Consider the following 26,953-nt stretch of genomic DNA (forward strand, 5'->3'; position numbering starts at 1 on the left):
GTGCAGGTTAGGAATCCACCTGCCAATGCAGGGGACACGGGTTCGAGCCCTGGTCCGGGAAGATCCCCCATGCTGCAGAGCAATTAAGCCCATGTGCCATAACTACGGATGCTGGAGTACCTAGAGCCTATGCTCCGCAACAAAAGAAGCCACTGCAATGAGAAGCCCACACACCAAAGAGTAGCCCCCACTCTCTGCAACAAGAGAAAGCCTGTGCACACCAACGAAGACCCAATGCAGGCAAAAATAAATAAATAAAATAATTTTAAAAAACCAAAACAAAACAGGGTTTCCCTGGTGGCGCAGTGGTTGAGAGTCCGCCTGCCGATGCAGGGGACGTGGGTTCGTGCCCCGGTCCGGGAGGATCCCACATGCCGCGGAGTGGCTGGGCCCGTGAGCCATGGCCGCTGAGCCTGTGCGTCCGGAGCCTGTGCTCCGCTACGGGAGAGGCCACAACAGTGAGAGGCCCGCATACCGCAAAAAACCCAAACTTTTGTGCACCAAAGGGTACTATCAATCAAGTGAAAGAAAAACCCACATAATGAGAGAAAAAATTTGCAAATCATATTAACCGATAAGGGTCTAGTATCCAGAATATTTAAAGAACTCTTACTCAACTCTTGTTGTATGATTATAACTCAATAATAAAAGACAATCTAATTTAAAAGTGGGCAAAAGACTTGAATAGACATGTCTCCAAAGAAGATATAAAATGGCCAAGAAGCACAGGAAAAGATGGTCAACATCACTAATCATAAGGGAAAGGAAAATCAAAACCACAGTGAGCTACCACTTCTCATCCAGTAGGATGGTTATAATTTTAAAAAAGTGCTGGTAGAGAAATTAAAATCCTCACATCTTGCTGACAGAAATGTAAAAGGGTCTGGCCACTGTGAAACAGTTCGGCAGTTCCTCAAAAAGTTAAACACAGTTACCATGTGACCTAACAATTACACTCCTAGGTATACAGCCAAAAGAACTGAAAACACATGTCCACACAGAAACTTGTGCATGGATGTTCATAATAGCTATTAAGTAGAAACAACCCAGCTGTCCACCAACTGATGAATGAATAAACAAGATGGGGGAGAGTATTTAGTCATATAAAGGAAAGAAGCACTGACACCTGCTACGGTACGGACGAACCTTGAAAACATCAAGCTAAATGAAAGAAGCCAGTCACAAAAGGTCACGTGTTGTATGATTCCATTCATGTGAAACGTCCAGAAGAGGCAAATCCAGCAACAGAAAATAGGTGAGGAGTTGCTAAGGGCTGGGAGGGGTGGGGGAACGGGGGCGACTGTGTAATGGGTACTGGGATTTCCCTCTGGCGTGATGACAAAGTTCTGGAATTAGATCGTGGTGACGGCTGCACAGCACTGTGAAGGCACTGAAAGCCATGGAATTGTACACTTAACAACAATTTAAGCAGTGACATTTATATCATGTAAATTTTACCTCCAAGAAAAAACAACAGCAAAGAATGATCCAGGTACTGTAGTTGAATAAAAGTCTAGAGTTAACAAAACGATTGAAATACAAAAGTTGCTGGGACTTTCCCAAGACCCACTGACCTTGTTTCTCTGGGTTCCGGACCTGGGATGGCATGTCCTGGATTTCCAGGGTCCATTCCCCCTCGGCCTTCTCTCCCCAGCAGTGCACGGTCATGAACTCCCAGTTTGTAAAGCCTTCGTTGGAATGATCCAGCAACCTGCAATCGGAAACGTGGGGTCAGAACACAGGGTCCCCAAAGGGATGGTGGCCGGGGTGACCAGCCCACCGAGGGCTCTCCTGCCTGGGAATTATGCCCAGGTGACTGCACAGCTGGCTGACGTGCCTCCCAGGGCAGAAGGGGCCTGGCCCGTGGCTGGCGTGAAGGTGCAGGAGACGCTGATGCCTTCAGGCCCTGGCTGTGCAGCACAGCCCTGCACGGCACCATCACCCCCGTGACATCACTGGGTCTCCAAACACTCTGAAAGGAAGGCAGTCAGGCTGCACAGGTGGTGCCAGCATAAGGCAGGGTCTGGGTCAGCGGTGGGCTCCTCCCCCCACCCTAATTCGCAGACTAGAGGCCCCGGGAGTAGGGATCTACTGCAGGTCCCCCCTCCAGTGACTGGCTGAGATGGAATGCCCTCAAGGGCATTTTGACTCCTGTCCTGGGTTCTCTCCATCACCAACGAATGCCCCCATGTTCCACCCCAGGAGGGATCCTACAGAGCCTGTGACCCCCAGTTCCTGGATGGAGGCTGGGCCACACCATCCTTCCCCCAAAGCCGCAAGGTCATCACAAAGGAGGCCTTTCTAAAATGCTGGTTTATGGAACGAAGGAATCTTTCACATTTGTCTGAGAGCCAGCTCTTGTGGTTCTTCTCCAGAAGATACAAGTAAGAAAAAATGAACAACTACTCAAACTTGTGGGAAAGATGTTGTCCCTTAATCTCCAGGGCTTAGCAGGTTTCCACAGCTGCATTTGAGGGAGAGAACACAACAGGCCTGGTGGTTTTCCACTGTGGGCAGGAGGCACCCCTGGGCGCTCCTCCCATGGCCTGTGTCCCCTGCAGGTGCAAGAGCCCCCTTGGTCCTTCCAGACTGGAAGAAGGTCCTTCCTGTTGGACCTTCGGCCCCGGTCCATTTTCTCACGCTTGGTTCAGGTAGAAACAGGGAGCAACTCATGGACACCCTCCCTCTCCAGCACCCAGGGCCCCTCAGTCTCTGCAGAAGGAACAATTCTGGACTCTTCCTTCACAGCCTAATTTTCTATCTCTATTTTGGAATAACAATTTTTTAATGTAGAGGCTCTTTACTGTTCATCAGAAATTCAGATATATGTTTTGTGTGATGTCAGATTCAATTCCCAATTGGGGGTTCTCCAAACAGCTGTTGTACAAAAATGTTCATCAAGGAAATGCGCTTTGCGTGCAGAACAGTGCGGGGAGGGGAAAACCTCTACTTTCTTCTAAGAAACCACAAAGGTCAAGGCTGATCTTCACACACGATGCCAGACTGAATCTAGGGCACTGGGGACAGAACAAAGACAAGCTCTTTCAAGGGCTGAGGTACTTAAGATGTCAGCTTACTCGGAGCAAAAAACACCTGGAAACCCGAAAAAAGCTTCTGAATTAAGCAAGATGTGAAATAAAGTAGAAGGTAATCGATCCTACACTTGATCTTAGCCAAAAGGCCGAGAAGCGACTGGATCCTAAAACACAAATTCTTGGTATAATCACACAAACTGCCTTGGAAAAAACCAAATTCCCAAGACACAGATGACGGCCCAGTGGCTGCGGACGGGTTGAGCATGCTTGATGGCGCTGGCTCAGCGTGGCCCAGGGAGCGGGCAGCTGTGAACCAGGTGAGCTCAGCAGCGCCCGCTCTCTCATCCCAGGGGCCCCAACCCTGGGCCTGAGCAGAGGAATGGAGGTTAGGGAGGGATGAACACAGAGCCGGGTGCTGGAAGGTTTCTGCTGACGGGTAGGCAGGTGTAAGCAGGATGGGAGCACAGCCAGCCCCTGAGCCAGGGACCAGGCCAGCATTTCCACCTGTATCATCACATCCATTTCTTGTAATACTCTTAACTGTGAGGGAGGGGTCACAGGACGTTTCCAGAGTTGAGGAGTGGTGGCCAGCTCCCAGCTGCCCCGCTGGGAGGTGAAGGAGCAGGTTGTGAGCTCAGGCCTCTGGGCTCCAGAGCCCACGCCAACCCTTCCTGGTCACTGCGGCCCCCACCCCAAGCCTCCCCGTGCTCAAGGTCAATGCAGGCCACCATTTGGAGTCTGCACCCAGCTCCTGCCTCAGATTCAACGGTTGTCAACTTGGATGCCTCTAGGCATCTGGCCTGGAGCAAACGGGGGTCCAGCGAGGTGACCTCATGATAGCCTGGGCACGAGCGGCCCATACCTGGCCTCAGTGCTGGTGCAAGGACAGGGCCCTGCGGTGCTCTAGTGAGTATTTGCCCTGGAACGTGAGCCCAGTATTGGACAGCTTCCAATTTTTCAAGAAACACTAGAAACTTGGACTTTTAAAGGCAATCTCTAGAAGTTCTGATTAATAACAACAACTCTGGTTGCAAAATAGTACAAAGCTGTAGCTTGCCAGCCGGCACCCTCAAAATACTCGTGCCCATGGTGGTATCCCACGTGCAGAGAGTGGCCTGGGCCTACCTTCAGAGGGGAGATGCCACCTGTCACTCTTGTGCTATGAGGGGGGAGCCCAGCAGGGGCCAAGCTTGGTGCCCAAGTCCTGGGAGCTGATGAAGCCAGGGTCTGGTCCCTGGGTGTGTCCAGCACACTGAGGACAAGCCCACGGCTGGGCCCACAGTCTCCTGCCACAGAGAGACCGGGCTGCTGGGGAGGCAGGGGGCATGCCCAGGAGGACACAGCATACTCCCCTCTCTCTGATGGAGACCGACTGCCTCTCTCTGTGTCATGCAGAGCAGCTGGGGACAGAGGGGCATCAAGAAAAAGGGCCCCTCTCCTGCCTGGTCCTGCCTGGAGGCTGTCACTCACCCCCATTTCTGAATCCTGCAGCCCCAAGAAAGGGCTGCAGTCCTGGGCAGGGGACCCAAATGAGGGCAGGGGGCCCAGGTACAGCACGCAGGCAGCGGGGGCTGCGGTCCAGCAGGCAGGGCAGTCTCAGTGTGCATCCTGAGGGGTACTGGGCACGACTGCCAGTTCCGTTTTTCAAGAGAAGCGGGAAATGCTGATTTGCCCGTGAAACCTTTTTTCTCCCTCTGCCTCGTAGCTGGAAGGAGCCGGAAAAGGAGGCCCAGGACCCTCTAGCCTCCCCCGAGCTCCCGATACCCCTTCACTCCGATGACCCGCAAGTCACATAAACGCAGCAAAGCGCTTCTTCTTGTCTCAAAGTCTGTCGAAGAAATGACTCCACAGCCTTGCACAAACCGGGCACCACAAACTATGCACCGGGCTCCAAGAGTTCAGAGCCTCCCTCTCAGAGCATCTGCTCCACAGGGACCATCCTAGTGCATGGGCAAGACCTCCGCAGAGAGAAGCCTCCCAACACCTGTGCGTCTGTCTCCCTCAGAGCCTCCTGCCCGTGCAGGCTCTACCCCAGGACACAAAACAGTGCTCCTCTGACACACGTTCTCACTTAAAATGCAGAATGAATACGATAAAAATGATCTCCAATGACCTCAGCAATGAAGCCAGAGCCAGAATTCCATGCATTTCTCCACTAAGCAATGAAACAACCACAAACCTTTGTCACTACTTACTGCCTGAAATGGAGAGTTTCCCAGGGCAGCTTTGAAGGGCAGGTTACAGAAGGCTATTTTTTCAGGTTTGTTGGGTCTACGTGTGTCTTCAAGAGGCAGAAACAGCTAGACCCCCAATGGGCCAGGTGCCTTACAGGGCCATGTGACCTTGAGGTGAGCCCGGCTCCCGCCCCGGCCCCCCAGGCCAGCCTAGATTTACCTCTTCGCCAAAAGCTGAGACTTGGTCCCTGAGGGAGAAATCAAGTGGATCTGCAGGTCTCCTCGGCGTGGGTGGGAGATGGTGATGCGGGCCACCACGTGCTCCAGGTAGCTCACACGCTGGTCCGAGTGGTCGGCACAGGCGGTGGTCAGGGCGCTGGTCCTCAGCGTCTGCACCACGGGGATGCTCCTGGTGGAGGAGGGAGGAGCTTAGTACTTGGCACCTGAAGCCCTCAGTCGCGCACGAGGGGGATGGATCCAGGCCTCCCAGCCGCAGCCCCTTGGTCTCACACTCAGAAGTGCCTGTCGGGGTTACATCACCTGCCCAGAAGAGGTTTATCATTCTGGAATTTGCTTAGAGACTTTTTTTTTTTTTTTTTTTTTTTGCTTAGAGACATTTTAAGAATGTCTTCTTGTGCAGACTCAGCTAACGTACCCATGGATCCGCCCCCTCGGTGCTCTAACCCTTTGGCCAGCTCATCTCCTCAACGCCTGGGGTCTGCAAGGCTTTAAAACCCCAGCACTTCTGTCTCAAAGACTGGCCTTGAAGATAGAAGTCGTGATGCTGAATGATAACAACAGCAAACATTTCTGGAGTTGGCTGCGTGCCGGACACCAGCCCCTGTTGTGAGAATTCACGAGGACCGACCCTTTTGATCCAGAGAGAGATTGAGGACCGTGCCCAAGGTCACAGAGCTACTGAGAGGCAGAGCTGGGGTTTGAGGCTCTGAGTCCCCAGAGGTGCCCAGCTTGTGTGGACCCACACTCGTGTTCAAGAAACTAGGAAAGAGGAGACAGACAAGGGACCCAGGGCCAGACCTGGCCTCTTGTGCTGAATGCACTGGTCGAGGCCACAGTGACTGGACAGGAGATGGTCTGCTCAGGACCGTCTGCTTGAAGGCTGGGGGCCCCTTCCTCCCCCGCCCCGTGAAGGGAGTGGATGACAGTTCTCTGTACAAAGTCAGGGGAGCTTTATCATCTGGGGTGGAATCTGAGGACAGGCACCAAGCCCCAGTCATTGAGGACTCAGTTCCACCAGGACTTTCTCACGTGCTCCCCAGACGGAGCAGACAAGCCCGTACATGACGCTGCTGCAGAGCCCCCGCCGGGCCACCCTCGGAGTCTGCACCACCGCGGCTCACCCTAATGGTCTATAAACTGAACAAAGGCCACCCTCTGCCCAGCAGCACAGGAATAATTCCCCCCCGCTTGGCCAGCGCTCTGTGTATTATGGGAAGCGCTTTTCCCATTATGCCTGACTTCCCTCTGGGGCAGCGTGGGCTCACTATCTCAGGAATTACGTCGCTTGGTTCGACTGGGCCCGAGTCATAAAAAACAATCAAAACACTTATAAACAGTGATGTAATTCCCTCAGAGACTCTCTAAATATTTGAAAACATGATTTGCATACACCCTAAATTGATTTAGAGATGCTGATTTCTTCCATTGCCTTCTCCCAAGTTTCACTGTCTGTGTTTACAGGTCAGTGGGCCCCCCGCTGCGGGAGACTCAGAGCAGAAAAGAAAGCTCTGGAGAGTTCCAGCCCCACCGGGCACTCATGTATCTCCAGGTAAACTATTCCCGGCCCTCTTGCACTAAGAAGGCAGCGTGGGTGCTGGGGGGAGGGGACCCCTCCGTGTGAAGACTCACTAAACAACCCCATGCTCTCCTGGGCTGAAGAGCAAGATGGGGGTGAAACAGAAACAAAAGTCATAATGGGGCTTCCCTGGTGGTGCAGTGGTTGAAAGTCCGCCTGCCGATGCAGGGGACACGGGTTCGTGCCCCGGTCCGGGAAGATCCCACATGCCGTGGAGCGGCTGGGCCTGTGAGCCATGGCCGCTAAGCCTGCGCGTCCAGAGCCCGTGCTCCGCAGCGGGAGAGGCCACAACAGTGAGAGGCCCGCGTACCGCCAAAAAAAAAAAAAAAAAAAAAAAGTCATAATGAAGTTTTAAACTCTGTATCTACCCCCACTCCCAACCATTTGCCAATTAGGATGTGGAGCAATCACCCTGCTCTAGAAACAGACATGGGATCCCAGCCAGGAAACCTTAATCCTAGGAATGAGGTTCAGGCATTCAGAGAATAGGAGCAGGAGAAAAAAAAGGGCAGCCCGACCCCCCTCACAGCCGCCTCCCTGGGCCCAGCCCTGGTGTGGACATCTAGAGGAAAGCGCAGTTCAGGGCATGTGACATCTTCAACAAGATTGTCAAAGCCTCTTGCAATCTGCTGTTTTTACTCTGGCTCAGGTACCCCAGCTGCCAGGCCCCTGAGGTCACAAAGGTTGGCCAGTCTGACGCACAGAAGCTGCAGGGTTTAGGTTAAACAATGCACAGAAACACAAACACAGATAAGTTGTACTTTAATCACCAAAACTGATTTAGAGAGATCTTAAAGCTCCCAAGATAACCGAAAATGTTCCTCTGCTACTAAACTCCGAAATTGTTGTCTGTGCACAAAGCCATCTTCCCAGGACCTAGGGGAACCGAGCAGTAAAAGGTCCTGTAAGACCTCCCTCCAGACCCAGTGATATTCAAACTCTGGGGGCTGCCCTCCTTAGAAGAGGGCTCTGGGGAGAGAGACGTGGCACTTCCTGCTGAGCCACACGTCAGACTTAATTATGGACCCTCCAGATGTTCCTTCATCCTAAGGGCCCTCAGCAGCTCCCTTCTCCTGAGGGGGGAGGGCTACCAGCCCACAGGCTTCATAGTAACTTCCCGGTACCTCCCTCCAATATTCTCTAGTACATAATACCATCTAATTGCTTGAAAATGCATAGAAACAAGTTCGCAGTTTACTAAATTCAAGGCGCTCACAACGCTTAGAATCTTATGGCATCAGTGACATTCAGAGCCAGAGGCAGAAACGTTTTCTAGTAAATCAAGTGGCTGGGAAAAGCAGGAGAAGGTGGGACATGGGCAGAAGCTCTCTCCCTCCCCACGTCTTTCTGCTCAAGCTGGGAAGCCACTACAGGTCTGCACAGGCAGACCTTTCACTGCACTTCGCTTAATTGCGTTCTGTACAAATTGAAGGTCTACAGCAACGCTGCGACAAGCAAGTCTGTCGGCGACACTTTTCCAAAAGCATTCGCTCACTTACTGTCACGTTTTGGTAATTCTCACAATACTTCAAACACTTCAGTATTATTATTAAAAGTTCTGGTGGTCTGTGATGAGTGATCTTTGATGTTACTATTGCAAAAAGATTATGACTCACAGAAGGCTCAGATCATGGTGAGCCTTTTTTGGCGATCAAGTATCTTCTATTAAAGTATGTACATTGTCTTTTTAAACATAATGCTGTTGCACACTTAACAGACTACGGCACATTGGAAACGTAACTTTTATATGCACTGGGAAACCAAAAAATTCATGTGACTTGTTTTATTACAGTGGTCTGGTACTGAACCAACAATATCTCCAAGGTCTGCCTGTATTCCTCACTCCCACCTTGAAGACCTCTCCCAGCTCAGCTGCAAGGCCAGACCTGTGCCTTGGCCCCGAGCATCCCCAGGGTGACGCCACCTTTCCACGCGCAGGGCTGGGGCCAAGCGGGCAGTGCTCAGTTCCTCCCCCGACAGTCCTGAGGTCACGTGGAGCTGGAGACCCAGCAGAACCAGAAAGCAGCAGTGTCCTTCCCCCTGTGGTATTTGGTATCTGTCTGGGGGAGAAGAGGCTGCTGCAGAGCCAAGGACCATGACAACGGAGGGTCATCCATGAAGGTCAACCAGGAAATCCCTGCACCGACCTTCTAAAGGGTCATGATTGGATGGAGAGGGGTTAATTGGCACAGGCTTATTAGACTTAGGAAGGCAACATGGCCTGTGGGATGGCCTGGGGCCATCTGTATGGGGACAGCAAGGAGGTTCTGAGTCACTTCCTGGGTCTATGTTCCAGGATGACCGTTTTGGGAAGGAGGGTCATGAGAGTCTGAGGCAGAGATTCTGTGACTTTCTTACTCAGGTTAGTCCACATTTAGGATTTTCCTTAGATGAAATTACTTTTGATTATCAAACCATAGACGATCATTTAGGCTGCAAATAAAATTGAGCTTAAGAAAAAAAAGAGGCTAATCCAGTATATTAATTTAGACAGGGCTGCCCGTGATTAATTGGGCTATAAGGTGTTTTAAACACACAATGTTTAAATTTATGGCACATATTTCTCTTCTATGCGAAATGAAGGGACTAAATTAGCTGACTTTAAACATTCCTTCCAATCCTAAGGTTCAATCTGATGGGGGTGGGGGGAGACAATGAAATTACAGTCAATCCTCATTATCATGAGTCCATATTTGCAAATTCACCTACTCACTAAAATTTATTTATAACTTCAAATCAATACTTGTGGTGCGTTTGTGGTCATTTGCAGAGAGAGGCAGAATATGTGAACTGCCCAGTGTGTGTGTTCCCAGCTGAGGTCAAACAAGCTCATACTATAAACGAATGTCCTTCTTCTGGTCTACCGACTGCCACGTTTTTCACATTTCTGTGTTTTCTGTTGGTGGTTTCCCTGTTTACAGTGGCCCCGAGCACAGTGCTGCAGTGCTGGCTAGCACCCTCAGCACAGGAAGGCACTGACGTGGCTTGTGGAGAAAACCCACGTGTTGGTTCAGGCATCATCCAGGCCTGAGCTACAGTGCCGCCGACCATGGCTCACTGTCAATGAGTCAACTATACACTTTAAAGTGTCTCTAGACAGAAACACATATAAAACAAGTTTCTGTAACGACCGGTTGACAAAAGTGTCGTGACCAGAGGCTCCCAGGAACGACGGTGCTGCACTCATGAAGTCAGCATTTGTGGTGACGTCATAGAACACAACTACGGTGAACCATGAGAATCATGGCCTCATTCAACCTCAACTGCTTGTCTGAGAAGTAGGGAGCGCTCACAGTATGGGGGAAACAGGTTTTTTCTTTTTTTTGGTTAATTATTTATTTATTTTTGGCTGCGTTGGGTCTTCGTTGTTGTGCGTGGGCTTTCTCTAGTTGTGGCGAGCAGGGGCTACATTTTGTTGTGGTGCGTGGACTTATCATTGAGGTGGCTAACCTTGTTGCAGGGCGCAGGCTCTAGGTGTGTGGGCTTCAGTAGTTGTGGCACGCAGGCTCAGTAGTTGTGGCGCACGGGCTTAGTTGCTCCGTGGCACGTGGGATCATCGTGGACCAGGGCTCAAACCTGTGTCCCCTGCATTGGCAGGTGGATTCTTAAACACTGCGCCACCAGGGAAGCCTGGGGAAACAGGTTTGCATCAAAAAATAAGCTAAGGGGACTTCCCTGGTGGTCCAGTGATTAAGACTTCACCTTCCAACGCAAGGGGTGCAGGTTTGATCCCTGGTCAGGGAGCTAAGCTGCCTTGCGCCCAAAAAACCAAAACATAAGACAGAAGCAATATTGCAACAAACTCAATAAAGATTTTTTAAAAATGGTCCACATCAAAAAGTCTTAAAAAAAAAAAAAAGCTAAGGAGGACAAGGGCTGCAGGAAAACAGTTAACTAAAGGGATATGAGGAGACAGAACAAAGGTCGAGGGCCTCGGTACGGTCACCCCCAGCGCAGGACTGCAGAGTACCCCTTGAGTTTCCTCAAGGCACCCAGGCCCATGTAGGATGCCGTGATGGAGGAAGCCAGGAGCAGCGGCCTCATACAGTAGCCGGCGGGCACGGATCAGATGCCCTGGAGAGGGGCTGGGAGGGCAGGGAACCTGCACAGTACAGAGCAGGAAAGAGGGGCTTCTAGCTGCCTGAAGAGCCGTGAGCCCCAGTTGTGTGCCACAGCCCCCCTGCAGAGCCCTGGAGTCGGGCCGGCATGGGTCCAGCCACACAGGTGCTCTGGGCCAGCCCAGCTGACCTGCTGCACGACTGACACCACGGCCCGGCCCCTTGGGTGGTGGCAGCTGACTGAGACTGCAGGAGCCTGCAGGTAGCCAAGGCCAAGGTGCCTTCCCGTCTCAGAGCCAGTATGCCCCGCAGCTGGGATGCAGAGGGATGGAGGGAACGTGTCCTGGGGGACGTGGTTCCGTCCTGCCTGAGCTCCTGGGATGCGCTCCTGCCCATGAGGGACACGTTTCCCTGTCTTTCCTCCTGAGTAGAAGGACCAGGCCACCTTAGTGTGACCTTCAGAGAACGGTGTTCATTGGCATTAAGTGCAGGCGTCCTGGTGAGGACTGTGGCCACACCTGCCAGTTCTGCGTGAGGTCGTGTGGGTTCTGAGCCAGGGGCCTGGGTGTCCGTGGTTGTCCGTGGTCACAACGAAGAGCACTGACACCCCTCTACCCTCGCCCGCCCCTCGGCCCTAACGGGGCTGTTCTCCCCTGGGGTACATCTTGTTCAGGGACATGGTCCCCACGGCCATGACCCGAGGAGTCACAGGGCCACCCTCTCTGCAGATCCTGCCCAGGACCCAGCCTGTGCTCAGACATGAGCACGGCACCCACTGTGCCCTGGGGGACCACTCAGGCCCTGCTGGTGTCCCTCAGCTGGCCTGCTCTGTCCGGCACCACCCCCCACCCTAGAGTCAGGCTCAGGCCAAGAGGAGCAGAAAGGCCAGCACAGCAGGAGAGAAGCTGTGATGGGCGGGGGCTGGGGGCTGCCATCACAGACCCGTCGGGGGAATCTGTGCTCGTTCCCTTCTGAAGGAAGGCCATGCGGACACCCCTAGTCTGGATGCTGTACATCTAGGGACTGGGGGTGGGGGATTTAGCCCATCTCTGTCGGGATCCCCCGCCTGAGAGACAGTAAGAAGTCCCTGGGGTCGTGGAGAAGGTCAGGGAGCCACCAGGAGAGACGGGCCTGCAGGGGTGGGCATGGCGAGGAACGAGAGGGGCAAGGCCCCCCCACTCCGAGGCGCTGCCAGATCTCCCTGGGCCATCTCTTTACAGCCTGTCACCCACCCCACCCCGGAACAGCCCCCCGCCCCACGGAACAGGCTGTGGTGTCTGACCCACCTCTCAGGCACCCACGGGGAAAGCACAGCCTATGCAGCTTTCAGTGAGTGCTGAGTGTCGGTGCAGCAGGAGGGGAAATCCCTTGAACTCGCCGGGCACTTCTGCGATAGAGAACGGCTTGTTACGGGCCTTAGAGATGACACCCGTGAAAATATGCGCTGAGCCCGAGTCTCTGTTGTGACATTCAAACACACGTGGAAGACATTCTTGCCTGGTCTTGGGCACAGATGGTTTTAAATCTCCTCAGAACTTTTGTCAATCGCAGGAGGGTAAATAGGATCATGACCAGTGCCATCTGCCTGTGCAGAATTATTTGAAAGTCTGTGGGTGTCAGATAGAGAAGGATAAAATGAACACTTTTATAGCCTTTCTGAAAAAGTGAAGAAGAAAATCAAGCTTAGTATAATTCCCGTGAATGAAAACGAGGCCCAGCTTTTAAGTATCTTATTTGACTCGCAGGATTTTCTAGCCGGCACTTCCCTTGCATCTTTAAAAACCCAGGCTACAGCGAAACAGTCTATGACATCCATGTCTCCTAACTTCGCGCTGGAAAGACAGCCAGAGTCCTCTAAAGCAAAGAGGACTTATGTACTTGTCTTCAGCTTCAGCAGGTTTGGAAGATCACCATCCTGACAGCCCGTGGTTTAGTGTGGCTTGTCTTTTATTAAAGAACTCACCCACCACACAAAATATACGTCAAAACTAAAAGCTCTGAATATTTAGGTTTATCTACAGAGCAGACCATCTATTTCTAGATGTTCAAGAATTAACTGTGCACTAACCACATGCTGTTTACTTTTCTGGTATTTCATTAAACCAGACTGCATGTGATGTCATTTTATAACAACGCTGCTTGTAAATACGTAGGTGAATGTGATGGATGGCAATTATCAGGCCCTTACTGTGAGCCGGGCATTGTTCTGAGCACTCCGTGTATATTCACTCATTCAAAACCCCCAACCAGGGTGTGAGGTTTGGGAGCTGTTTTACATCCCCACGTCATAGACGAAGAAACTGAGGCTCAAAGGAGTTAAGAAGGATGTCAGTGCTCTTCATTCCTGCCCTGCACGTGACCATGGACACCCAGGCCCCCTGGCTCAGACGTCACCGCAGAACTGGCAGGTGTGGCCACAGTCCTTGCCAGGACGCCTGCACTTAATAGCAAGGAACACTGTTCTCTGAAGGTCACAGTAGGGTGGCCTGGTCCTTATACTCAGGAGGGAAGACAGGGAAACGTGTGCCATGGGTACATGGGTCCACACAGGGCGGCCAAAGAGGCCCCCTCCCGCCTTCCTCCCTCCCTCTCTCTGTGCTCTTCTCCACAGGAAGCACTGAAGCCAGGTCTGGGACATTCACGGCATCCTAAGATTCCACAATGAGAAGGAAAAACCAGAAAGAGGCCAAGACAGTGGACAGCCGTCTTCGGGGACCCCCAGATCAAGAAACATCTGCAGAGAGGGAGCAGGGAGAGGCAGAGGGAGAAGCAGGCACGCGGGAAGACTTCCTTTTCATCTTTAAGCTAAATGGTCCCAGCAGCTTAGGCAAAGCTACACAAGAACCCTGATGAAGGAAACCAGCCATAAGCACTGGGGGTGCTCAGCAGCTCTGGCTCAAGCGACCCTGGCAGGCAGGCTGCAGCTCTGCCGGGAGATGAGGCTGTCAGGGCTAAACACGTATCTGCCTTCCACGTGGGAGCACTTGGCTGTCTGTCTCTCTCGGCCCTTATGTCCTTGGGAACAACTGAATGTGCAGTTGAGGTCTGGGACAGCAGATTGGCTGAATATCCCAGAGAGTCTGAAACTGCTAAACGTAAAGATGATTTCCCTTAGAAACAGCAGTGCGATTCTTCCCGTCTGCTGGAATTTGCGGGGACCTTTCCTCAAAGGACAGGAACAATGTCACACTGTGTAGTATGGCTGCACCCCTCAACCCATGCTGTCTAGACTTCGTGTACCAGCACTTAAAAAACAAAATAAAACAAAAATAAAAACAACCCTTCGCCACCTAGGCACCACTCTCCCATCTTAAAACTATTTCTGGCAGTAGAAGAATGCTTCATTCAGGAGCTGCCCCAACGGGGAGGCCAGTGGAAAGGAAGGGCTGCAGCCTGGACGCGGCAGGGCAGAGGGCAGCCTCGCGGGTGGGACCCAGCCCCCGAGTCCAGCACCACCTAACCTGGAGCTTGAGTGCCTGTGTGCCAAGGGTCTTCCAAATAACCAAGCAAAAGAATGCAAAAGTCCTCTAAATCTCAGAAAACCTTCCACTTTCTCCTGAATTTGACAGTCTAAGGCTCCCCAGAGAAAATGATGCTTTCAAATGTCAAGGCTGAGACTCGCCTGCTGGCCTACCAGCTCCTCAGGCCTTGGAGGGATAAGCCGGCAGTCAGTCTTCACAATTAGCAGCAGGAGGGAAATGCAATTTTTCAAAAGATCCTTCTGTGGCTATTCATCCAACAAATACTTTCTGAATTCCTACTGTATGCAAGGCATCAGCAAGAAACACTTTCCTCAACATTTTATAGCAGAAGGGCATATTATAAGAGGTAGATGCCTTTAAGGAAGGGGCGATCTCAAAGAGAATGATCTATCTTTGTTGATAAAGCAAGAATCCCTTTTAATCACCCCATCATTTCTTTTTTTTCTCAAACACACATTTTCCAAAGGTAATAAACAGTTATAGAGAGAAAGAAATGCATTCCATTCTTCATCGGATTTTAAAGCCTAGAGTAACACCATTCTGAAAAGGATACAATGGACAGCGGCAACAGCAGAATTCAGGAGAGTAATCCGATCTCCTCTCCTAATGGAATAGGATTCTTGCTATTTTATATACTTTACAGTTGATTTTTTTGGCCATGCGACGCAGCATGCGGGATGTTAATTCCCCAACCAGGGATTGAACTTGTGCCCCCTGCAGTGGAAGCGCAGAGTCCTAACCACTGGACTGCCAGGGAATTCCGTACAGATTTTTTTTAAAACTACCATATGACCCAGCAATCCCACTACTGGGCATATACCCTGAGAAAACCATAATTCAAAAAGACTCATGTACCACAATGCTCACTGTAGCACTATTTACAGTAGCCAGGACATGGAAACAGCCTAAGTGTCCACTGACAGATGAATGGATAAAGAAGACATGGCACATATATACAATGGAATATTACTCAGCCATAAAAAGAAATGAAATCGAATTATCTGTAGTGAGGTGGATGGACCTAAAGTCTGTCATACAAAGTGAAGTAAGTTAGAAAGAGAAAAACAAATACTATATGCTAACACATATATATGGATCCCCCCCCCCCCGCCAAAAAAAAAAGGTTCTGATGAACCTAGGGGCAGGACAGGAATAAAGACACAGACATAGAGAATGGACTTGAGGGCTTCCCTGGTGGCGCAGTGGTTGAGAGTCCGCCTGCCGATGCAGGGGACGTGGGTTCGTGCCCCGGTCCGGGAAGATCCCACATGCCGTGGAGCGGCTGGGCCCGTGAGCCATGGCCACTGAGCCTGCGCCCCATAACGGGAGAGGCCACAACAGTGAGAGGCCCGCGTACCGCAAAAAAAAAAAAAAAAGAATGGAGTTGAGGACACAGGGAGGGGGAAGGGTAAGCTAGGACGAAGTGAGAGAGTGGCATGGACATATATACACTACCAAGTGTAAAATAGATAGCTAGTGGGAAGCAGCCACATAGCACAGGGAGATCAGCTCGGTGCTTTGTGACCACCTAGAGGGATGGGAGGGAGACGCAAGAGGGAGGGGTAGGGGGATATATGTATACATGTAGCTGATTCACTTTGCTCTACAGCAGAAACTAACACACCACTGTAAAGCAATTATACTCCAATGAAGATGTTAAAAAAAAAAATCCCAGTGTTTACACCTTAAGCTTATCTGAGTCCAGATACAAGCGACACCGCGCTGCTGTGCACTCTGGATACTAAACCCTCTCCTGCCACAGAGAAGAAGCCGGGGCTGCCACCCTGGTCCAGGACCAATGGGGTCTCACTGCGGACTCTCGGGGCCGGTGGAGCTGCCAGAGCTACGGCTCCAGCCTCTAGGAGGCCGCTTGGTGCTGCTGCCCATCGCCCCCAGCCAGCAGGGCAGCTCCCAGGTCTGGGTGGCTCTGCTAAACATTATGGCTAAGAAGTTCCAATCCTAGGCTGGGGTTCAGGCTGAGGGATGGACGCCACAGAATGGAGCAATTGACAAAAGGGGAAACTACAATGACAGCAAAAGGCCTCAAAACAGTACTGGATTAAGAATCGATTCCTTTCCCTGCTTCACAATCCACAGGGAAAAATGCAGACGTGTTTACAGACGCACTGCACGCACCCACACACGCATGTCCTCACCGATGTGCACAGGAATGCGTGTGTGAACACCCATCTCCCCCATCCCCGAAATACCTTCCAGCAGAGTCCAAAGGACACACCGGAAGAACCGGGCTCACCTGGGCCTCTTGTCTGTGACAGCGACACAGCTGTGCTGCAGGGGCACCGCAGTCCACTTCTTGGCCTCCATGACGAGGGCGTCCGCGTCTACCAAGCCAAATCCATAGAGGTGGCTAACTGAAAAGACAGGGCCTTCAGACCCAGCTCCCCACTGCCACCACCGTCCGGGGACAGGCCACCTGTGTCCCTCCAGGGCTGCAGGGCCCCTGCCAGCGCCTGAGAGCCCCGGGCCACAGCACCCGTCCTTCTGAGGACACTCCCAGCTGCTTTACTCTCCCAACTCTTTCAGGTCAGGAGTGAGGGCCAGAAAATACATCCCATTTTGGTGCAAAATAAAGGAAGTGTTGAGGGGGCCTAGTACTTTCTTTTTGTAAGATGAGGGCGAGTTTCTTTATATTAAAGGGACTTCCTGGGCTTCCCTGGTGGTGCAGTGGTTGGGAGTCCGCCTGCCGATGCAGGGGACATGGGTTCGTGCCCCGGTCCGGGAGGATCCCACATGCTGCGGAGCGGCTGGGCCCGTGAGCCATGGCCGCTGAGCCTGCGCGTCCGGAGCCTGTGCTCCGCAGCGGGAGAGGCCACAGCAGGGAGAAGCCCGCCTACCGCAAAAAAAAAAAAAAAAAAAGGGACTTCCTGGCATCTGCGCTCCCCGAATTTTGAACCGGACATGAAAAGCAAAACATGCGACACCTTAGTTCATGCAACCACGACGTGCAATAAGCACAATGAAACAAGGCTCTGCTCATCTCTTCTGCCATTTGCTCTCCCTGCTGAATTTCTAGGGCATTCAGGGAAAGCAGCATCACCCAGCACACAGGCTGGCCCAAGCTGGTGTTTAATTTGGCCAACGCAGGAGAGTTTCAGAGTTGAATTTAAGAGGCAAGGTCAAGAACTAGATACAATCTCTTTTCCTATTTAATTAGGCCAAAATTGAAATGTAGGTCAGCTCTTGTTGCAGCACACCACTACCACGAACATTCCTGCAAGACAAGGATGCATCAGGCCTAATCAATGGCCTCCTTATTAAAAGGAATGTCCCTCGGAACTTAGGGCAACAACGCTTGACCTGCATTTTTCAAAGAGTAGTATCAGGCTTGGTGTCGAAATAGCTGGACCTGAGCTAAAGAAAAGGAAAAAACATCCTCCCTAACATACCATGGCTGAATGTAAATCTTTTTCAAGTATCTCTGGTAAGAAGCAAGACAAACAAAGCCAGTGGCACAGTCCTATAATAACCTGCTCAAGAGGCTCCAAATATCTGGGTTACAAGCCTGGACTGTGGGTTGATTTCATGGTACCTGGGTCTGTCCCAGGCTATAATGGGGATAGAGCCCTTTTAAAACACAAGGGCTTGCTGACAGAAGTTTTGTAGTTGGAAAGTAACTTATATAACTATCTCAATGTCCTCCTTGTACAGGTGAGGAAACTGAGGGATAGTTTCAAAATTGTAGAGCTACCCAGGGCTAAGAATGCAAGCTGTCCTTAGGTGGCACGTAAGCAAACATCATTTACCTTAATAATTATGGATTTGTTTTAATGTGCATTAGAAAAAACATAACTACACATCAAACCCATGATTAACTAGATGTAATAGAGTTTCCTTTTAAAATATACTTCGTGTAAAAAAAAAAATAGGCAAGCCCATTTAAAGAGAACCATGAACTCAATACTGGTACAGGTGGCCCCTGACGTGGCAGAAGTCGTGAGGCTTAGCAAGCCCAGAACTTGAGTGACCTTATTTAACTACTGGATTTCTACTTTTCATTCTCGTGACACATAATTAATGTTATTTGGGGGTTCTTTTTGAGAAATTCATGTCCCCGCCCATACAGGCTCCAGGAGGTCAGGACCCACCCAGCCCCAGAGTCTTGGCCGCACCTTTATGACCAGCACCGTTCACCTTCCAGTCGTTTGCTTTGAGGTGGGCCGGCCTGGACGTCTTCACCAGCAGGTGCTGGACGTCCCTCCAGGTCAGCTGGCTGCTGCAATGACACAAGGACAGACGGCTGTACTCATGTGGGTCTGTAAGGTGGCCACAAGGCCCATCAGAGGTGGGGCATTGGGAGCCAGCCTCGTGCCTGGACTTGAGGAAGGCTCCGCAGGCTCCCCTCCTTGTCAAGGGTCAACGTCACAACCTCCTTGTAAAGAACGGTTTCTAGTCATCAAACCCTGAGATAAGATAGTACAATGGGTGACCAAAAACCCACAGTGTTAAAGCCTAGCCTTGCTACCACGATCCACCTGAGTCTGTATGAGGCTCTATGGCAAACTCTGGCCCCGGGGAGAGGACAGCCTTAAGTATCAGCACGTGTTGGGAGAATCTGGACTAGTCTTTACCACGTGAGTGAGCATTCCGTGGGCCGGGGCACGCCCAGCCATCACCTACTCAGACCCCATGTCCAGGACCGCTGCCCACACACTAGAATTTGAGATTTAAGTAATTCTACATTAACAATATATTCATTTTGGTGCAGAGTAGAAACATTTCATTAAAAGAACACTTGCCCACGATTAAAAATGCAGAGATGAGATATCTTGGACACTAAGATACATTTGCTTGCCTTTTCAACACTCCTCAAAACAGGATCCACCTGACAACGATGCTCTCAGAACCCTGCTCTGTCCACAGTGCTAGGACCGCATCACAGACAGGAATGGGAGCTCCCTGGGGACTTCCCTGGCGGTCCAGTGGTTAAGACTCCGTGCTTCCACTGCAGGGGGCATGGGTTCGATCCTTGGCTGGGGAACTAAGATCCTGCAAGCCACAAAGCACAGCCAAAAAAAAAAAGAGCGGGAGCTCCCTGGACCTGGCCTTTGCCACCTCTTCTTAAAGAGCACCTTTCCTGGCCAGTTCTCACAGGCACCTTTCCAACTGCCCACTCTTTGTGTGTGCGTCTGCAAATACATGTAGCAAAAAATGTGCCGTCTCAACTGTTTTTAAGCGTACAGTTCAGCGCCATTAAACACATTCACCACACTATGCAGCCGTCACCACCATGCGTCTCCAGGACGTGATCATCTTAACCCACTGAACCTCTGCCCCCATCAAACACTCACTCCCCATCCCTCCCCCAGGCCCCTGGCCAGGCCATCCTACTTTCCGTCTCTATGGATTTGATGACTCCAGGTGCCTCACAGAAGTGGAGTCCCAAGGTATCTGTCCTTCTGTGACTGGCTTAGTTCACTCAGCATAATGTCCTCCAGGTTCGTCCACGTTGCTGCAGGGGTCAGAAGCTCCTTCCTTCTCAAGGCCGAATGACGTCCCATAGACCACATTCATCTATCGATGGACATCTGGGCTGCTTCCACCTTCTGCTATTGTGAGTCATGCTGCTGTGAACGTGGCTGTATAAATATCTCTTCGAGTCTCTGCTCTCAGTCCTTTTGGGTGCACGCTCACAAGTGGAATTGTTAAATTATATGGTAATTCTGTTTCATTTCTTGAGGAGCCATCACAGTGTTTTTCACAGCAGCTGACTATTTTACCTTCCCAACAAATGCTTTGCCTGCTTTAGTACTAGAAGCTCACCTGTGGCTTGAGTCCTGGGGGGCCTGTGTACTCCTCCCTCCCTGGGGTCTCCCGCTCTCTGGGCTCTAGCCCTGGCTTCCCCTGATTTCTCCACCACGTTCTTGACACTGTGCTGGTCCCCGGCCAGTCAGTGGCCTCCTGGCTGCCTATCCCAACTGTTCCCATCAGTACAGTTTCCAGACCTTTTCTTGGCACAAGCTGACTTGCTATCCTCCCCTTATCCACTGCCCTCCTGAGGACCACAGCCAGCCTCACTGTTAGAGGAGGATCTGAGGCCCCGAGTGGCCCACGGCCTTGCCCTCTGGTGGAGAGGTGCACGCACAGGCTTTGGATTCCAGGCGGCAGGTGTGCCTGCCGCCCTTTCCCCTGCTTGGCCGGGCTCGTCACCCCTCACATCCGCAGGGTCCACCCAGGATGGAGAAAGCCAGCCCCCCGGGAGCTCAGCACAGATGCCAGGAAGCCTGGGCTTCAGAGCTGACACAGAAAGGGTTTAGAAAGGGAGGATGTGAGAAACCATCTTACTAGGAGAAACTCCATTTCATTTTTGATGGTAGTAATGAAATCACATATATAGTTGTATGAAAACATGTCTAAGAAATGGTGTTTAAAATGTTTTTTTAAATGAAGAAGGGATTGCTAGGCCTTGGGGGTGGTTCTCACACATAAGGCTCTTCCTTCATCCTTGTCACACACTGCCCGCAGGCCTCCTGCACCCCCGAGAGCTTCTCCCCTCAGGTGACCTGGCTTTTGCCCGGCCTCCTTCCACAGCAAAATTGCTGCACACGTGGGCAGCTGTCCAGATACTACCCGGGCCTCCAAAGCCCCTCAGCTGAGGCCGGCAGTGCCCCTGGTTACACCAAGTTCCTTCCTGGACCAACCCTATGTGTTTAAATGCTCTAAGTGGACGCTGTTTCCAAGGACGTGTGTTTGACCTACCACCTGTAAAATTCTGAGGATGAGCTAAAATGATGAGGCAGTGATCGGGGAATTCATGAGTCCACAGGCCAAGTTTAATGGGACAATCCGGCACAAAGCGGGGTCTGTTTTCTATTTAGTTTCAACTAACAAAACTCCTTCCATGTTTCCAATAAGGAAGGAAAGAAAATATAAAACAACCAATCACCAAGTATGTGAAAGCAACTTCCCCCACAAGCAAGTATTTAGCATTTTTTAAATGAGCCTCAGGACACAGAAGCTATCATTTTGGCCTGAAAATCAAAGATATTTAGCTCTTTCTTTGTGAAATGGGTAGCATTTGAGTTTTACGCTCTTTCGCCTGATGCAAAGCAACGAGCAAACATACATAATGAGAAGGATTGCAGCAACCCAAATATAACTGCTGAATCATTTAAAATCTCACCTGCGGCAAATGACTCCTTCAAAGGGCTGGGTTGTTCTGAGCCAGTTTTGATATTTAAACTAAAATCTGTTTTTGATCCCATGACTGTATCTGTAGTAGGCTCTCTTTTTCTGAACCATCCACCCATTGACAACTCTAGGGTTTTTATTCAGCTTAAAGCAGATAAATCATCACCACCGTATTGTCAACTTATGAACTAAAGTTGACAAAGGACAGCTGTATCAGCCTAAAGTGTGGTCTGGGGGTGCAGTGCAGGCTTGGGGCACGCCCCCCCCCCCGGCTCCCTGTGCTCCTATGAAGGGCAGGAGACTGTGAGCTTGAAAACGGGAGAGAAGGGAAGAAGCCACTCATGCCCGTTAAGGAGAAATCCTGACGTGAACCTGGAGGACACTATGCTGAGTGAAGTGAGCCAGACACAGAAGGACAAACACTGTGTGATCCCACAAATTTGAAGTCCGAGAGGAGTCAGGTTCATAAAGACAGAAACTAGAACGGTGGTTGGCAGGAGCTGGGTGAGGGGGAAATGGGGAGTGTTATGGGCTGCATTGCGCGTCCCTTCCCCAAAATCACACGTCGAGGCCCTGATCCCCAGGACCTCAGACGTGACTGCATTTGGAGATGGGCATCTGTAATTAAGGTGAAATGGGGTCATTAGGGTGGGCCCTGATCCAACATGACTGGTGTCCTTATAGAAGGATCTAAACACACACACACAGAGGCCACGTGAGGACACGGGGAGAAGGTGACCACTGACACGTCAAGGAGAGAGGCCTCAGAGGGAAACAGCCTTGCCGACACCGCGATCTTAGACCTCTAGCCTCCAGAACTGTGAGATCGTACGTTTCTGTTGTTTAAGCCCCAGCAGACCACACAGGAAGCTATCTGATGGGTACAGGGCTTCCGTCTGGGCAGATGGCTGGCGGCAATGGTCACTCAACAGTGAATGTGCTTAACGAGCGTCACCCTTAAAATGGTGTGTAAAACATAAATTTTACGTTATGTGTATTTTACCACAATAAAAACTTTTTTAAAAAAAGGAAAAGGAGGGAAGGTAGGTGGGAACTTACTTTGCTTCCAGCGCCAAGGCGATGATGCCGGCCACCATGGGGGCTGAAACAGAGGTCCCGGTGTGGCCATCGGTGCAGCGCTGGCGCAGATCCGTGGTCACCTGGGCGGGGGCAGCGAGCAGCCGGGTCAGAGGCTGCTCAGGACACTGCCCCTGGGCAGGCGTGACCTTGGCCCCAGGGATGGAAGAGGTGCTATGCAGACACACCTCGGCAACGGAGGTTTCTGCGTGTCTGGCACCCCCTGCAGCAACACGGTGATGGCGGGGTAGGAACAGGGGGTCAAGGCCACAGCCCCCCACCACTGCAGATGCAGCCCGAGACTCAACAGAGAGACAGAATGAAACAGAGGGGCCTCCACGGCAAGACCCCCTGCCAGGGCCCCCATCAACAACCCCCAAGTCACTCCAGACTTCAGAGCAGGGAAACATGTGCTGGTGTCGTCTGGCCCAGAGAACATCTCTGCCATGAGCCAGAGATTGGCCACTGGTCAGAGAAGGTCACAGAGCACTCTCTCCACCAGGACGTCCTCCCAGGTAGCTGACAGTGTCCCAGAGCACCCAGTTCTGTCTGCAGCAGGAGCTACACCTGTGTCCCTCGGTGACGGGGGTGGACACTGATTCTGGGCCTCACCACAGTCCAGCCTGACTGCACCTTCCCTTTGAACTGAAACGGAGAAGCACGCGTGGGTACAGCTGGGAGACGCCTGTTGTGCTGGACGGGACACTGGCCTTAGTGTGACTCCCATGCATTTTGCAGGTGGAACTAAGGCTGCTAACCAGCTGAACTTAAATCGGGGACGTAATTACAGGGTCCTTAAAAGTCTGTCAGAGAGATGAGGCTTAGGAGGGACCTGACCCTCCTTGCTGGCTTTGAAGAGGGCGCTGGGGGGACAAAAGCCAGGAACATGGGTGGCCCGCAGAAGCTGGGAACAGCCCTCAGCAGCCAGCCCACACGGAAACAGGAGCTCAGTCCTATAACCACCAGGAACTAAGTTCTGTGAACACCCTGGATGAACAATGAATGGATTCTCCCTCCAGCCTCTGGAAAGGAATGCAGCCCGGCCAACACCTGGACATCAGCCTCGTGAGACCCAGTGGAGGCTGCAGCACTTCTGGCCCACAGAGCTGTGAGATGACACAGCTGTGCTGTTCCAGCTGCGAAGTTTGGGACAATTTGTTATGACAGCAATAGGAGACTAATATACCCACCAATTGTAAGCCTCCAGCAACCCATCTGCAAAACCCTTGAGAACGAATTTCCCCCGTGGTAACAGTCCAGATCCTCTTCCAAACACAGCATTTTCCTTCCTCATGATTCAGCTGGGCCGACCGTCACCAGTGAGAGGGATCCAGCCCATGTCACACACACAGAGGAAGATTCGACAGGGATGCTGGTGGAGACCAGCCTCCTCCCCCCTCCTAGTTCAGCAGGACCTTGACATTGGGGAGGGCAAGGGAGCAGGGATGAGGATGCAACCTCTCTGACCCCAGGATCTTCATCTGCAAAGGGGCTTAATGCCAAGTCCTTCACGGGGCTCCTGTGAAAGCACAGCTGGCACCTGGCACATACTTGTACTCAGTCAAAGGTGGCCAGTGAGGGAAAGTGAGATTGTGTGGGCAGGACACCAAGCTCCCAAGAGCAGGTAAGGCCCGTGGCTGGCTCTCCAGCCTCAGAGAAAGGGGCATGAGCAGAGGGGCCTCCCCACAGGGAGGGGACGGCTGAACCAAGGTGGGCAGCCCCTTCCTGAAACTCTACATCCTGCTTGGTACTTGGCTGTGTTCACTGAGTGAATGAATGAGGGAGAGATGCCGCTTTAGGTGCAACTTATTTGATCACAAGCCCTGTCTCAGCACCGGGCAATCCCTCGCAGGTCGGCACTCGCTGGATTGTAGCAACGGAAGAGGACGAGGGGCCCGAGCTCCAATTTCCATGGACACCTGCCTGAACGTGCAGAGGCGAGCTGCCCACCATCCAGGGAAGGGGCTCACCCCCTGGCAGGGTCTCTAAGGGACTAAGGGACTCAGAGCAAACACCCGGCCTTGTTGAGTTGGGGGAAAAAACAAAAACCAAAACCAAAACCACCTGCCACCCATACTCCCAGGGACGAGCACCCGGACAGCATCTGCAATGGACCGTGATTTTCTCTTTCACCCTCTGCCCAGCGACACCCTTCTTACCATACATTAGGGCTCAGAGAATGTTTTTTTAAAAAGAAAAAGAAATTAAGGCATTTTGTAGCTAAGGCGTGTGCCCACGCATGCACACGTACACGCTTGCAGATGCCGTGTGATTAATTAAGCAAATAAAGCTGCAAGCCCTGCTCCCAGGGATGGGGAATGGCATCCACCCAGCACAGAGTCCCCGGCACACAGCACCTCCCTGCCCCCTCCAGCCAAGGCCTCTGTCAGGTTCTGCTTAATGAGACTCCAGCAAGTCCGTGTTCAAATGAGCTAGATTCCTAAATGAACAGGACACCATTCAGAATCTCAGCCCCATCCCAGGGGTGCACAGTCCAGTAGAAAAGGAACATAAATTAATACCTTCGTGAAACAGCCCGGGCTGCTGCCAGGCTGGCGGTGGGAGGATAGCGGCTGACCTTCCCACTGGTGCAGAGCAAATCAGGGAACGGGAAGCCTGCACGCTCCCGCAGAAAAATGTAAAAATATGCCTGCAAGTAATGTCTAAAGATGTGGCCAGGCAACAGGAGAAATGAAAAGATGCCAGTGAGCTTTCAGGTTAAACCAGTTGGCCAGCTCCACGGTCTCCTTTTTTTAAAGGTCTAAAAACCATCTTAAAGACTGTGCATTTGAATTCTGCATTGATTTCAACTTGAAACCCTCCCCTCTTACATTTTTTCAAAGTAGGAAAGCACGTAGGGAAGGAACAAGCACAAACTTCACCCATCACTAAACTAAAAGCTACTTTCTAAAAGATAAACCGCACTTATGGTTCATTGAAGTGAGCGTAACCGACAGAACCACTCTCAACCTGAAGTGTCTGGAAAAGTCCTTTTGTGAGGAAGGGAACACCTAGGACACCCGGATTTCTAAACTGTTTCCGTATAGAAGCAAGACTTTCTCACTCTGTTTTGCACGTTGAAACTGAACTGGCCAGTTGGATCCCAAGCAATGTGACCACAGAACATAGAAAGCTAAAAAAAGACACCGTGCTGAGAATACACCCCGTTCTTAAAGGCTATTTTTAGATCCCTAGAGACAGAGAGGGTTTTAATTGGTATTCTGTGCCAAAATTAGAAAGGCAGGGTCTGAGGAAGGTTGCCAAGGGCCTGGGGTTTACCTTGAGGCACAACTAGTTCCCTGACTGCAAGGCTGGGCCCGGGGCCAGGTACACACTGCCCTGACTGGCCCGTCCTCCTGAGAATGGGACGAGGAGCTCATCCCCCAGGGTTCCGCCGAGGACTCACGATTTTGCGCTCGTAGAAGGCCCCGCTGCTGTAGGTGGTGGCCAGGGTGGACGCACACTCCTCTAGGTACCAGGGCTTGTAGCCATTCTCCGTGGTGCTGCTCACGGAGATGGTGTAGATGCTATTGGTGTAGCCGTCGCAGGAGCAGTGGTCCCCCTCTCGGCCGCCGTTCCCCGACGCCCAGACGAAAATGGAGCCCAGACCCTGCCGGCCCTGGAGGGGAGAGGACAGGCGTCAGCCCACATGGACCCCCAGCTGGTCTCACCCCTGTCCAGCGTCCCCCTCCGCCCCTGAAGAGGGAGGGGGCCGAGGAGGATGCACTCAGACCAGACAGAGGCCGCCCAGTGTGTGGTCTGTGGGCTGATGGGCTCTGGCATTCCAATTTTCATAGTGTTGGCGGCAACAGCCATGACACCATAGAATCACAACGTCATACTGAGAAGCTGGCCCAGAAAGTCCTCCCTGTTCTTCACGGGAAAATCAAGGCCCTCACACAAGCTGCTCTGTCCCAGAGCAACACCAGTAATTTCCACTGCAATGACCCACGATCAGAAAGACCAAGCAGCGCCCCCAAGTACACTGAGATGAAAGCTGACGGCTGAATTTATGACATTAATTTTTCTGGCGGAGGAAGAGGGCAAAAGTTCCTGAAAACCCAGCTGCAGAAGCATCGTTCCTGGAGAAGAGCTCCTTGAAAAGCGGTGGGCCCAGGATTTGCAGGAACAAGGGCCAAGGGCCAGAACACCCCGGGGCCAT

General features: G+C 51.7%; 1 protein-coding gene and 1 pseudogene across 1 annotated transcript in view; both read right to left on the reverse strand.

Annotated features, from left to right (window-relative positions):
* The window catches only part of PCSK6 (proprotein convertase subtilisin/kexin type 6), a gene marked incomplete at its 5' end in the record, with an annotated part of 186,580 nt that overhangs the window by 51,447 nt on the left and 108,180 nt on the right, over nt 1-26,953 (reverse strand). Inside the window, 6 exons of the mRNA XM_029237061.1 lie at nt 1,575-1,711; nt 5,430-5,618; nt 16,820-16,937; nt 18,696-18,799; nt 22,774-22,874; nt 26,198-26,410. Of these exons, the coding sequence (XP_029092894.1) occupies nt 1,575-1,711; nt 5,430-5,618; nt 16,820-16,937; nt 18,696-18,799; nt 22,774-22,874; nt 26,198-26,410 (862 nt within the window). The remainder of the gene's footprint in view (nt 1-1,574; nt 1,712-5,429; nt 5,619-16,819; nt 16,938-18,695; nt 18,800-22,773; nt 22,875-26,197; nt 26,411-26,953) is intronic.
* Nucleotides 3,035-3,193, reverse strand: LOC114905333 (annotated as a pseudogene).

The sequence above is a fragment of the Monodon monoceros genome, unplaced genomic scaffold (assembly GCF_005190385.1).
Source record: "Monodon monoceros isolate NGI ecotype Baffin Bay Population unplaced genomic scaffold, NGI_Narwhal_1 Super_Scaffold_21, whole genome shotgun sequence".
Taxonomy (NCBI): domain Eukaryota; kingdom Metazoa; phylum Chordata; class Mammalia; order Artiodactyla; family Monodontidae; genus Monodon; species Monodon monoceros.